Source organism: Peromyscus californicus, unplaced genomic scaffold, assembly GCF_007827085.1.
Source record: "Peromyscus californicus insignis strain IS unplaced genomic scaffold, ASM782708v3 Scaffold_15__1_contigs__length_86483966, whole genome shotgun sequence".
Classification (NCBI taxonomy): Eukaryota; Metazoa; Chordata; class Mammalia; order Rodentia; family Cricetidae; genus Peromyscus; species Peromyscus californicus.
In genome coordinates this window covers 70,347,642-70,361,152 of record NW_026294447.1, presented here as the reverse complement: position 1 = coordinate 70,361,152, position 13,511 = coordinate 70,347,642, and the positions used below count along the sequence as shown (strand labels likewise).

Genomic DNA, 13,511 nt, shown 5'->3' with positions numbered 1-13,511 from the left:
GAGCCTTGCACTCAGAACAGCTTTTGAATTCTTCTGTTCAATGAATCAGGTTCCTCTTTAATGGTGATAATCTGTTTGACAATTACATACGCTTTCAAACCTGCCTGTCTTTAGGATTCAGCTTACTTTTTTTCCATAGCAACTGCATACTTTTTGTATCTTTCTGCTCTGGTAAGCAGTAACTGCCACAGCCTGAATGCTATCCTGTCTTGAGATTTCTTCCACTAAGCAGACTGGTCCATTGCCTGTAACTGCATCCTCACTCAAGCTGTCAGGACACAAGCAGAATACAGCCTGATGGCTGTCGGTGGTGGCGCACCTTTAATCCCAGCACTTGGGAGGCAGAGGCAAGCAAATCTCTTGAGTTCAAGGCCAGCCTGGTCTATAGAGCAAGTTCCAGGACAGCCAGAGCTACACAGAGAAACACTGTCTTGAAAAACTAAAACTTCCCCCTGCCCCTCCCCCCCCACCAAAAAAAAAAAAAGAATACTGAATGGCCTCTCAGCCAGTTCCCAAGTCTTGTTCCCCTTGGAAACCTCATGAATCTGGCCTTCATGATGTTTTTTCTTCGCATTCTGGTCTTCCAAACTCCTAAGGAAACATTCCATTAAGCTCTGCTTACAGCTTTCAAGAGCTTTTCTAGGCTAAAGTTTGAAGTTATTCTACAACCCTCTTAACAAACCAGTTCCAAAACATGATCAAGTTTATCACTACCAATTTTCTGAGTTTCATGCCCTGTTGCTGTGACTAGAAGCACCTTAAGGATGGAATTTTTTGTTTCAACTTACAGTTCAGTACTGTGAAGAAGCTATGGTCACTCTGTATCTGAAACCAGGAAGCAGAGTGTGGTCACGACAGATACTCAACTCACTTTCGGAGGGTTGAGTGACTCTTGCACAGGGGTCACCTAAGACCATCAGAAAGCATAAGATATTTACATTCTGATTCATAACAGTAGCAAAATTATAGTTATGAAGTAGCAACAAAAGGAATTTTATTGTTTAGGATCACTACAACATGAGGAACTGTATCTGAAGGGTTGCATCATTAGGAAGGTTGAGAACCACTGTTTTATTCATCCTGAGATCCCTGCCCATAGACTGGTACAAACCCTCCTATAAGGTGGGTCATTCACACCTCAATTAACCTAATTTAGAAACTCACAGAACTAATCCCAAGATGACAATCAAGACTAACTATCACAAACACAAAGTACATAAACCATAAGCACATAAACTGTTAAGTACTTCAGCTTAAAGTATTTTTCTGAACTGAACTACCTAGGTAACTGACTTACCCAAAGTAGAAATCAAATATTTAGCATGATAGCATACATCTACAACTCCAGAACTTGAGAGGCAGAGACAGGAAGATCAGAAGTTCAGGGTCATCTTTGACTACATATTAAGTTCCAGGCCAGACTGGGGTACATGAATCCTTGTCTCAACAAACAAAATAATGGGGCAGCGTGAGTCCCTCATCACTATTTGTGTTAGCCAGCATTCCCCAGAGACAGAATAAATAGGAGATAGAGTTTGTGTGTGTGTACTATGAAAGGAGATTGTTGGCTTACAGTGGTATAACATCATTCTTTGTGTTGTCTCAGGTATCTTCTTATGGCCATATTAGTGTAAAAACTCCTGTCAGAGTAGATTAGGTGCACACTCTTCTTCAGTTTGACCTCATCTGTAACTATCCTATTTCCAAATATGGCCACATCTTGGGGTATAAAAGTTAGGACTTCAATATGTCCTAACAGCAAAATTCAACTCATCTCAAATGTGACTATCATGGATATCTACTCTTGATCTTAGTGAGAAAACTAAACTTTTTACCACTCAGACGGTGGTCTGCTATAGGTTTTTGATTGTGTTCGTTATGGTTTTGAATTTTGGAGACAAGTTCTCATTATGTAGCCCAGGTTAGACTCCCAAGGGCTGGGATTACAAAGATGTGTTACCACACCAGCATCTTTTTGTTTTTAAATACTCTTATTAGATGAAAGACAGTCTCTATTTCTTGCTTAGTGTATTGTCATTCTGTTGCTGTGATAAATCCTAAAAAATAAATCAATTTAGCCAGGCATGGTGGCACACACCTTTAATTCCAGCCCAGCATTTGGAAGGCAGAGGTAGACAGATCTCTGAGTTCCATGCCTGCCTGGTCTACAGAGTGAGTTTAAGGACAGTTTAGGGCTGTTATACAGAGACACCCTATCTTGAAAAACCAGATAAATAAATAAACTTACAGAGAGTAATGTAATCGGACTTTCTCTGTCCTGCTAACCAGCTCCCAAATAACCACATGGAGACATTATTAAGAAATCTCAGCCAACAGCTTAGGCTTGTTTCTAGCTAGCTCTTACAACTTAAATTAACCCATTTCTATTAATTTATGTGCTGCCCCAAGGCTCATTTGCCTTATCTACGTACTGTCCATCCTGCTTTCCTGCTTCCTCTGCATCTGGCTGGTGACTCTGTCTTCTTCCCAGAGTTCTCCATGCCCTGAAGATCCTGCCTAGCTATTGGCCATTTAGCTTTTGATTAAACCAGTCCCAGCGACATACAGCCACACACTGCAAGGAATGTTCCACAACAGAGTTACTTTGACTCAGTTTCAGAGGTTCCATCCCATGGTCACAGGGACCTGCTGCTTTGGGTCTGTGGTGGCACAGTATGTCGGGAGTATGTAGCAAAGAAGGCCTGTTCTCTTGTGGCAGCCAAGAAGCAAAGAAAAAGGAAGCTCCAGGGTCTCACTCTCCCCTCCAAGAGCAAGTTCTGAGTCACCTAACTGTAGCGACTATTCTCACTGTTGTGACAAAAGTGACTTATGGAAGGAAGGCTTTCTTTTGCTCCATGCTTTTTAGGTATAGTCTATACAGACTGCATTGTAGCAGGAACATGAGGGAGCAGTGAAGAAGCAGAGAGGTGAGTGCTTAGATTCCAATAGTTTTTGGGTTTTTATTTATTAATTTTTTAATTTAATTTTTGTGTTTTTGAGACAGAGTTTCTCTGTGTAGCTCTGGCTGTCCTAAAACTTCCTCTGTAGACCAGGCTGACCTCGAACTCACAGAGGTCTGCCTGCCTCTGCTCGCTCCCTGGCCCCCTCCTCCCCCCAGTGCTATGGGATTAAAGGTGTGCACCACCACTGCCTGGCTTCCAATTGTTTTCTTTAGTCAGCACATAGCCTGTGGAAGGATGCCTCTCAGGCTTTACCTTTTCACTTGTTATGCCTTTCTGGAAACATCTGACAGACATGCTTAGAGTTGACTTCTAGGCAATTCTAAATCCTGGCAAGTTGACAGCCAAGAGACACCATCAAAGTTCCACCACTTCCCAATGGCCCACAAGATGACGGCTTAGTCTTTAGCATCTGGGCCTTTGGGAGATGTTTAACATCAAAATCATAGCCTGAGCTGTTAAAAATATCATGAAAATTTAATCTTAAATTTATTGAAGTCTTCTGCATCTAAGATGGCAATTATATGATTTTTCTCCTTTATGAACTATAGTAAATTGCACTTTTTATATTTTTCAAAAGAAAATATTAAAAATACAATTAACTGGGATTTTTGAGTTTGGTATTAGCCTGGTTCTTTATTTTTTACCATTGTACAAAAGCCAGCCATGGTGACACACATTTTTTTTAAAAGAATTTATTTTTATTTTATGTGCATTAGTATATGTATGTCTGTGTGAGGGTGTTGGGTACCCTGGAACTGGAGTTACAGACAGTTGTGAGCTGCCATATGGGTGCTGGGAATTGAACCCAGGTCCTCTGGAAGAGCATTCAGTGCTCTTAACCACTGAGCCATCTCTCCAGTCCTTGTGACACACATTTTTAATCTCAGTACTTGGTAGGAAAAGGCAGATGGATCTCTGAGTTTGAGGCCAGCCTGGCCTACAAAGCAAGTTCCAGGCTAACCAGAGCTACACAGTGAGAACCTATCTAAAAAACAAAACAAGGGACCAGAAAGTTGGCTCAGCAGTTAACTCTCATCTGGACTCTGCATGCATATAGTGTACAGACACACATCAGGCAATTTATAGTTTATAACAAAAATAAATATAATTTGGTAAAAAAAAAAAATCAATTTTTTTTTGTCTTAGGGTTTTGTTGCTGTGAAGCAACACCATAACCATGGCAACTCTTTTTTTTTGGTTTTGTTTTGGTTTTTGGTTTTTTTTGCTGAGACAGGGTTTCTCTGTGTAGTTTTGGTGCCTGTCCTGGGTTTTGCTCTGTAGACCAGGCTGGCCTCAAACTCACAGAGATCCGTGTGGCTCTGCCTCCCGAGTGCTGGGATTAAAGGTGTGCACCACCACCACCACCACCACCACCACCACCACCACCACCACCTGGCCCATGGCAACTCTTATATGGAAAACATTTAATTGGGGCTGGCTTACCGTCTCAGAAGATTAGTCCATTATTGTCATGGCGAGAAGCATGGCAGCACGGAGGCAGACGTGATGCTGGAGAAGGGGCTGAGATTTCTACATCTTGATCCACAGGCATTAGAAGGAGACTGTGTGCCATACTGGGCATAGCTTGAACATATGAGACCCCCAAAGCCTGCCTCCACACAGACACATTTCCTCCAACAAGGCCACACCTCCTAATAGTACCCCTCCCTATGGGCCAAGCATTCAAACACATGAGTCTGTGGGGGCCACTCACTCTAACCCACCACAATTTTTTGTTTGTTTGTTTGGTTGGTGTTTTTTTTTTTTTTTCTCTGAGGTAGGGTTTCTGTGTGTATCCCTGGCTGTCCTGGAACTCTCTTGTAGACCAGGCTGGCCTGGAACTCAGCGATCTACCTGCTTCTGCCTCCTGAGTGCTGGGTGGGATTAAAGCCTCCACCACCTGGCTGTAAAATCAATTTTTAAAAAATTTATTGCATTTTATTTTCATAAATAAATCCATAGAACAGCATATCCTAATTCACTGTAAAAACTGTCATGCTGGGGCTGGAGAGATGACTCAGAGGTTAAGAGCACCGGCTGCTCTTCCACAGGTCTTGATTTCAATTCCCAGCAACCACATGGTGGCTCACAAGCATCTGTAATGAGATCTGGTGCCCTCTTCCGGCGTGCAGGGACACATGCAGACAGAACACTATACATAATAAATAAATAAATCTTAAAAAAAAAAAAAACTAGCATACTGAGCAAGGAATGTTTTTATTCTTTACAGGAGTTACTCTTTTACACTGCCAGCTATCAGGAGTCTGTCTGCCTTTGGGAGCCATTTCTTCCACCAAGTCATCAACAGTAACATGTTCTACACTTTTTTTCTTTAGTTAACTCTTCAGTTGAACCTGCCACATTCAATTAGTTTAGTTCTTTAACTCTTTGGGGCAGTTTTTTTCCCTCCAGTTTCTGTTTACTTTTGCAATTCTCATCTGCATTTCCTTTGTTCATCTTGTTACCCTCTAGCTGCCTGCATTTAAACCAGGAGTACCTCAGGCACCTAAGCACCCAGAAAGCTAGAACATGAATTCTCATGGCAAGATCTGGCCACCTAGTTATAATCAGTGTTCTTTGTTGTTTTGTTTTTGTTTTTCTCCAGTTTTTGCTTTCTTGGCAGGATCTTGTTACATAACACAGGCTGAGCTGGAGAATACTTTGTAGGCCATATGCAGATTGGAACTCATCTGCCTCAGCCTGGAATGCTGTGATTATAGAAATATGCTGCCAAGTCCAACCATTCCATTTTTCTTACTGTTCTTTTTGAAGCAGGGTCTCATGTAAACTCATGGAAGTCACTATGTATCGGAAGATGACCTTGGATTTCTGATCCTCCAGTTTCCACTTCCAGATCGCTGGGAAGGGATTACAGTTGTGTGCCAGTTTTATGTGATGCTGAGGAGCGGAACCCAGGATTTCAGGCATAGTAGACAAGCACTCTACCAATTGAGCTGTATGACAAGCTGTTGTGCAGCAGTTTCCTCCCAGATTGAAACACTCCATCACTCAGGAAGCTCTTTCAGACAGAATGTCAACAACACAAAAGAGTTTCAGGAAGTCTCTGAAACTGACGGGATTAACTAGGCTCCTCTTTCCCAGAGAGCCACTCTCAGACAAGCCCCGCCACAAAAAAGACAAGATAAGCAGCCTGAAAGAAGCCCAAGCAAGCTAAGCTGTCAGGAAGAGGTATAGAACCAAGTGTGGGAGGCTGACACTCTCCAACGTGTGGAGCAGCTTGCAGGCTCTGCAGTATGCTCCAGGTTTTCCAGCTTTTGTGAGCTGTTGTTCCCCATGCTGGAGTGAGCTTTACTGATGCAGTGATCTTTGAATTATTTGTGCTCCTGAAACTCCTCTCCCATATTTCTTTTCTTCTTTTTTTTCAAGACAGGGTTTCTCTGTGTTTTGGTGCCTGTCCTGAATCTCGCTCTGTAGACCAGGCTGGCCTCGAACTCAAGAGATCCACCTGCCTCTGCCTCCCGAGTGCTGGGATTAAAGGCATGGGCCACCGGACAGCCTCTTCTCCCATATTTCTTTAAGTAACCACAATTAAACTCATTGTTATACACACTTTGGGCTGTTGTAGGCTTCCTCTCTGGGCTGAGTAGACTTAAATTGTATCTCCCCTGGAAAAGTCAAACAGCACATGGCTATTTCTTGAGCTAGGACAAATGTGATTGGGTTGTGAAAATTAATTATGGTTTATACTTATAGCATGCAACTTTATGTATTTCTATGCTACTTCAATAAAATGTTAAACTAAATTCCTAGCCCCCCCACCTACCTCCCACATCCACCTGAGACAGCTAAAAATCTGGTTGCTAGGAAGCAAGCAAGATCACACATGTGCTGATACACTTAAAATTTGGTGTAGTTTTTCCTTAGTCAGAATTCACTGTACTACCTCTAATTTTTTTTTTTTCCGAGACAGGGTTTCTCTGTGTAGTTTTGGTGCCTGTCCTGGATCTCACGCTGTAACCAGGCTGGCCTCGAACTCACAGAGATCCGCCTGCCTCTGCCTCCCGAGTGCTGGGATTAAAGGCGTGCATAGCCCACCACCGCCTGGCTCACCTCTAATTTTTAGCAATCACCAAACCAAAGAAACTTTAATATCTTGTTGCTAAGGTTTAGAAGATTAGCTTCTAAGTTACCTTTCCTTGGCTTTGCCTTAGGTTTGAGGACTCTCCACCAAGAAATTTTTACCTGTTAAAAGATTCAATCTAGACCGGGGTGTGGTGGGGCACACTTTAAATTCCAGCACTGGGGAGGCAGAGGCGGGCATATTTCTGAGTTGAAGGCCAGCCTGGTCTACAGAGTGAGTTCCAGAACAGCCAGGGCAACACAGAGAAACCCTGTCTTGCAAAAAAAAAAAAAAAAAAAGCAATCTAAGCCGTGTGTGGTGTCACAGGCCTTTTATCCCCGCACTCGGGAGGCAGAGGCAGGCAGATCTCTGTGAGTTAGAAGCCAACCTGGTCTACCAAGTGAATTCCTTGTCTCAAAAAACTAAAAATTAAAAAAAAAAAATCAATCCAAACAATTCCATTTCTTTTATTTTACTGTACCTGTAGATGTTACCTGAAGGAAAGAATCAGGGCCGTTTTCACATTCTTCCTTCGGAATCCATTTCCATTCTTCATACTATTGTTCCTAGTCGGACAGTGGGTTGACGGAGTTAAATCAATATATTTAACTTGGAAGAAGTGTCACTTTTCCAAAATTTCCTCTCTTTTTTTTTTTTTACTCAGGATTACTGTAAGCCTCTCCATTATTTCAAGTTGAATTTTATTCTCAGGTATGATTCTGCAGTTTTCTTCATATAATTTCTAGATTTTTTTTTCTAACTAGAAGTTTTATTCCTTCTTGTTTTATGTTCTTGCTGCTAATGGGAATGGAGTCTTACCTTCCTCCCCCCCCCCCCCCCCCCCCATTCAAAACTGAACCCGAAGGGCGATAGGATCTCTACCACTTCTTTTGGCTGTGAGACTCCATGGTTTCTCGGTTCTATGACGACGTTCTATTCCCGCCTACATTTTCCGAACCTGAAGGAAGGCGGCAACAGCGAGTAGCGGCGTACAGGTCCCCTCTAGCTGGCCTTTGTTCTCCTCTCGGTGCTACTGCGCAGGCGTAGTCGCCTCAGCACGGTCCCCGCCTTCCCGACCGCGGGCCTAGCGCCGTAGCGCCGGCGCACTGGCGCGCTCCGTTCACACGCTCCGCGGCCTGCAGGCGCCGCGAGTTCCGGCTGTCCCCGTCACCGCCGCTGCTCCTGGAGGTCGGTTGCGACGAGTAACGGCGCCGGGACGAGCTCCGCGCCTTCGTTTCCGATATGTACCCGAATTGGGGCCGGTATGGCGGGAACAGCCACTACCCGCCGCCGCCGGTCCCGCCACCGCCGCCGGTGGCGCTTCCTGAGGCCTCGCCGGGGCCCGGATACTCCAGTTCGACGGCCCCCGCGGCCCCTTCCTCTTCGGGCTTCATGAGCTTCCGAGAGCAGCACTTGGCGCAGCTCCAGCAGCTGCAGCAGATGCACCAGGAACAAATGCAGTGCGTGCTCCAACCCCACCACCTTCCTCCGCCTCCGATGCCACCCCCGCCGGTGATGCCGGGGGGCGGCTACGGAGACTGGCAGCCGCCGCCGCCACCGATGCCCCCGCCACCTGGGCCAGCCATCAGCTATCAGAAGCAGCAGCAGTACAAACACCAGATACTCCACCACCAACGAGATGGACCTCCTGGTTTGGTTCCAATGGAGCTGGAGTCCCCTCCTGAATCTCCCCCTGTACCTCCAGGAGCCTATATGCCCCCGTCGCAGACGTACATGCCTCCACCTCAGCCACCGCCCTCGTACTACCCTCCTTCCTCAGCTCAGCCCTACCTGCCTCCCGCTCAGCCGTCCCCTTCACAGTCCCCACCTTCCCAACCCTATCTAGCGCCCACCCCTTCTTATTCTTCCTCCTCTTCCTCCTCACAATCTTATTTGAGCCATTCCCAGCCCTACTTACCCCCTTCTCAGGCATCTCCTTCCCGCTCCTCCCAGGGCCATTCTAAACCCCAACTACTTCCACCACCGTCCATCCCTTCTGGGAATAAAACAACTGTCCATCAAGAGCCTTTGGAGAGTGGGGCCAAGAACAAGAGTGCTGAACAGAAACAAGCTGCTCCTGAGCCAGATCCCTCTACAATGACTCCACAGGTAAGAAATCACCTGCCGGAGTCGAACCTCCCGCTTAGGAGGCCTTACTTGAGCAGGCCTTGGGGCTTTAACCGGCTAGCACCTGTCCTAATTCCAGCACACAACTGGCTCATTCATACTACAAAAGATTCCTTAAGAGTCGGGCCTGAAAGCGAGGCTTTTAATTAACTGTGGATTACTAAAAGAACAGTAAAGATACTACTAGACTCTTGAAGAGTGGTGGGTTGGCACTAGATTTATCTCTCAGATGTATGCCTTGGTTTTCTTTGACCTGCATTCTAGACTTATTGCAAAGAGCTCTGTTTTAAAATTGCTTTTGAAGCTGGGCGGCGGTGGCGCACGCCTTTGATCCCAGCACTCGGGTGGCAGAGGCAGGAGGATCTCTGTGAGTTCGAGGCCAGCCTGGTCTACAGAGGGAGATGCAGGAAAGGCGCCAAAGCTACACAGAGAAACCCTGTCTTGAAAAACCAAAAAAAAAAAAAAAAAAAAAAAAGGGTTGATGTTTAAATGCATATAAATTATGACCAGTTAATTTCTTAGAACAAACAAAACATGCAGGGGGTCCAGAGATAGCTGTCAGTTTCCAGAATTGAGTTTTCAGCACAAGAAAGATGCAAGTCTGTCTCATCATGAGCATCCCAATTGGTGTTGCAAGATCATGTGGACTACATAGGTCTCTACATACTTGATCCTTTGAGGATCAGTTGATATATTTTAGGAATTGATTCATACATCGCCAACTCTTAAAGATAATTTTAACATATGGTCAATTTGCTGCATTTCATTGTTGTTACCAGTCACTCCAAAACAGTAGCCTTGGAATTTGGCTGAGGTTTAAAAAAAAGTTTTGTGATAACTGTTCCTTTGAGAGCCATACCTTTAAGACAGCTCTTTGAAGATGTGCTTTTCACAGAACAGTAAGAGATTGACCGGGTTGCAGGAGCAAGGAGGGAAGAAAAGGGAGAGAAGCTGGGCATGGTAAACCGTGCCTACATTCCAACATTTGGGCGACAGAAGCAAGAGGATGGAGAGCTTGGGGTCAGCCAGGGCTACATAGTGAGACCCTGTCTCAAAAATAAATACATGGGAATAGATCATCTGCTCTATTTGGAAAACACAGTAAGTACTCGTTACCATAAGTCGACTAGGGGAAAAAGAGAGTCTAGTGGCATGCAAGCTCAGGGTTATGTATAAGATTCCAAGAGATAAGTGTACCTTACTCGAATTTTGCAGTGGTTTGGTATTGAAGAGATACAAGCTCTGCCTAGGGGACACTGATAGAACAGTAGGATGCGTGGTTTTACTGTCTTACATCAAGTGTGTACTAGCTCTCAGTTGTTTCTTCCACATTGCCCCCTTAGGGATAGAATTTCCACTTTCTTGCTAGACACAGTGGCACAGATCTATAATCCTAGTACTTGGGATGTTGAGGCAGGAGGGTTGCAAGTTTGAGGCCAGCCTGGGCTATATAATATATCGTAGACCAGCCTGTCTATTTGGCTTGTTGTGCTTGGGATTGGACTCAATGCCTTGGGTATGCTAGTCAAGTGCTCTGCCATTCAACTACACCTCCAGCTCTGTGTGCGTGTCAGATTTAACGTAAGTACTTACTGTGAACACTGCTTTTGGCTTTCTGCCTCATCTGAAATGAACTTCTGTCAATGCTGTGACATTCGGTGCTTCTGATTCTTGCTGAGTGACAGGAAGTAATGGAAGTTTGAGGTCTGGGTGTAGACCAGGTCTAGAAGGGCCTTGTCGTTGGCTAGGGCTACAACTCATTTGGTTGAATGCTTGCTTAGCATTCTTGAAGCCCTGGATTATATTCCTAGCATTGCATAAACTGAAATTCTAGCGCTCAGGAGGGAAAGGCCAGGAGGATCAGGAGTTCAAGGCCATCCAGGCTACAAAGTAAGTTCAAAGCCAGCCTGGGATGCAGGGAGTGGGGTGTTTTGCATGTCCTTGGCTTTCTTAACTCTATGGAGTTTATCCCAGTGTCCTTAACTTCTCTCTTCCCTTTAAATTGAATACTTCCAAGGCACATCTCAAAATTTAGAGTCTCTATAAGCCATGTGATTTGGTTCAGTCTTTCAAATTATAAGGCCTTTGCTGTGCTTATCTTAGTCCTCTGCAGCACCTAGGACAGTGCCTTCCAATTTGTAGACCCACTATAAAGATTTGTTGAATAAAATTCAATAGTTATCATGCTGGGTGGTGATGCACGCCTTTAGTCCCAGCATTTAGGAGGCAGAGTCAGGTGTATCTCTGAGTTCAAGGCCAGCCTGGTCTACGCATGAGTTCTAGGATAGCCAAGGCTATGCAGAGAAATCCTCAAAAAACAAAAAACAAAACAAAAAAAAAAAAGAGAGAGAGAGAGAGACTTGGTTTATTAGGTGATAAACACTGTATGTTTCTGAATATTTTCCATTCATATTTTATTGTTGGAAAATGTCATTTTGGGGGGTTTTGTTTTGTTGGATTTTTTCAAGACAGGTTTTCTCTGTGTAGTTTTGGTGCCAGTCCTGGATCTCCTTTGTAGACCAGGCTGGCCTCTAACTCACAGAGATCCGCCTGGCTCTGCCTCCTGAGTGCTGGGATTAAAGGCGTGCGCCACCACTGCCTGGCATGTCATTAAATTTATTACTATTGTATATGATGTGGGTGTGGATCTGTACATGCCACAGTGTGCATATGGAGGTCAGGAGATGAGAGGCGTTTTGGGGAGTTAGTTGGGGTTCAAGGGATTTGAACTTAGGTCATTAGGATGGCTTGTCATGTGCTTTTACCTGCTGCCCATAAAATTTTGTTTTATGGTGAAAGATTTAAACATTAAGTAGAGAAAATATCATGAATACCCATCATTTAAATACTATTACAATTTTGATGTAGTCTTTAAAACATTTTAAAGTAAATCTTATATCTTATGCCATTTAATCATTTTTTCTTCATACTGGGATCAAGCCCTAAGGCTTTGTGCATGCTAATTGAGTATTCTGCTACAAAGCTACATCCTCATCTCCCGTGTTTCTACATTTTTTTTTTTTTTTTTTTTTTTGGTTGATTGGTTTGTTGTTGTTTTGAGACAGGGTTTCTCTGTGTAAAAGCCCTGGCTGTGCTGGGAACCTGCTTTGCAGACCAGACTGTCCTCGAACTCACAGAGATCCAACTGCTTCTGCTTCACAAGTGCTGGGATTAAAGGCATGCGCCACCATTGCCCAGCAAAAACATTATATTTTATTTATTTATTGTGTATATGTGGCAGGGATGGAGGGGTGCAGGTATGCTGCTGTGTGCATGTGGAGATCAGTGGACAAGTTGTGGGTGTCTGGCTCTCTCAAAGGTCTTCAGTCTTGGCAGCAAGCACCTTTACCTGCTGAGCCATCTCTCTGGCCTCAGGTACCTAGCTTTAAAAAGAAAGAAAAGAAGGGGGTGGGGGCAGCCTTTCATTTCTTAAAAAATAAAATGGAGCCTCACTTTATAGCCTTGGCAGACATGGAACTTGCTATGAAGACTAGGCTGGTCTCCAGCTTACAGAGATTTGTCTGTTTCTGTTTATTTTAAAGGCATGCATCATCATGCTTGGGCCAAAACCGTTTGTTTTTCAAAGCAGAGTTTCTCTGTGTAGCTTTGGTGCCTGTCCTGGATCTCACTCTGTAGACCAGGCTGGCCTTGGACTCACAGAGATCCGCCTGGTTCTGCCTCCCAGGTGCTGCTGGGATTAAAGGCGTGTGCCCCCACTGCCCAGCCCAAGACCTTTTTTAGGTTAAGCACATTATAAAAGTGTAAGTCTTTTTGTATCATCTAACACTTAGTCCCTTTAGATTTCTCTCTCTCATTCCAGCAGAATTCAAAGGAATTCCTTCTTAAATTTCTCCAAATTGTCTCAGTTATATTTTGTTGATTTGTTCAGATTAAGATCCAACATAGGATAAATAGAAGATCCTTACTGTATAGATAGGGTTTCTCAGTCTCAGCACTATAAACATTGGGGACCTTTTGGTTGAGAGATGTTTGTCCTGTTCATTGCAGGATGGTTACTGATGTCTCTAACAATGGCCCACTAGATGCCAGTAGTAGCCTCCCAGTTTTGAGAACCAGAAATGGTCTTAGATATCTCAAGATACATCACCATAAGTTCTAGAGGGAAGAGCCATCCTTCTTTGAGAACCCCTGATCTAAATCAAGGTTTCCTATTTTTTTTTTTTTTTTACCATGTGCCCCTGAATTTGAGGAAAGAATTGTTATTCTCTAGAACATCCTACATTCTGCTTCTTCTTCTTCTGTCTTATTGTGTCTTTTTACTTGATCTGAGTCTTCTATTTCTTTTTTTATAAATTAACTCTAAAACAGTAAGTAGACTG

General features: G+C 44.1%; 1 protein-coding gene and 1 long non-coding RNA gene across 2 annotated transcripts in view; one reads left to right on the top strand and one right to left on the bottom strand.

Moving 5' to 3' along the window:
• Nucleotides 1-510: 510 nt before the first annotated feature.
• On the bottom strand, nt 511-7,881 carry LOC128111087 (uncharacterized). Its single transcript, XR_008218466.1, has 3 exons — nt 7,526-7,881; nt 4,407-6,589; nt 511-907 (listed from the first exon to the last, which is right to left on the bottom strand). It is a non-coding gene; the product is annotated as an uncharacterized LOC128111087 (long non-coding RNA).
• Nucleotides 7,882-7,949: 68 nt separating this feature from the next.
• Nucleotides 7,950-13,511, top strand: part of Ylpm1 (YLP motif containing 1) — a 68,052-nt gene continuing 62,490 nt past the window's right edge. The window contains 1 exon segment of the mRNA XM_052739285.1: nt 7,950-9,153. Within this exon segment, the coding sequence (XP_052595245.1) occupies nt 8,287-9,153 (867 nt within the window). The 5' untranslated portion in view covers nt 7,950-8,286.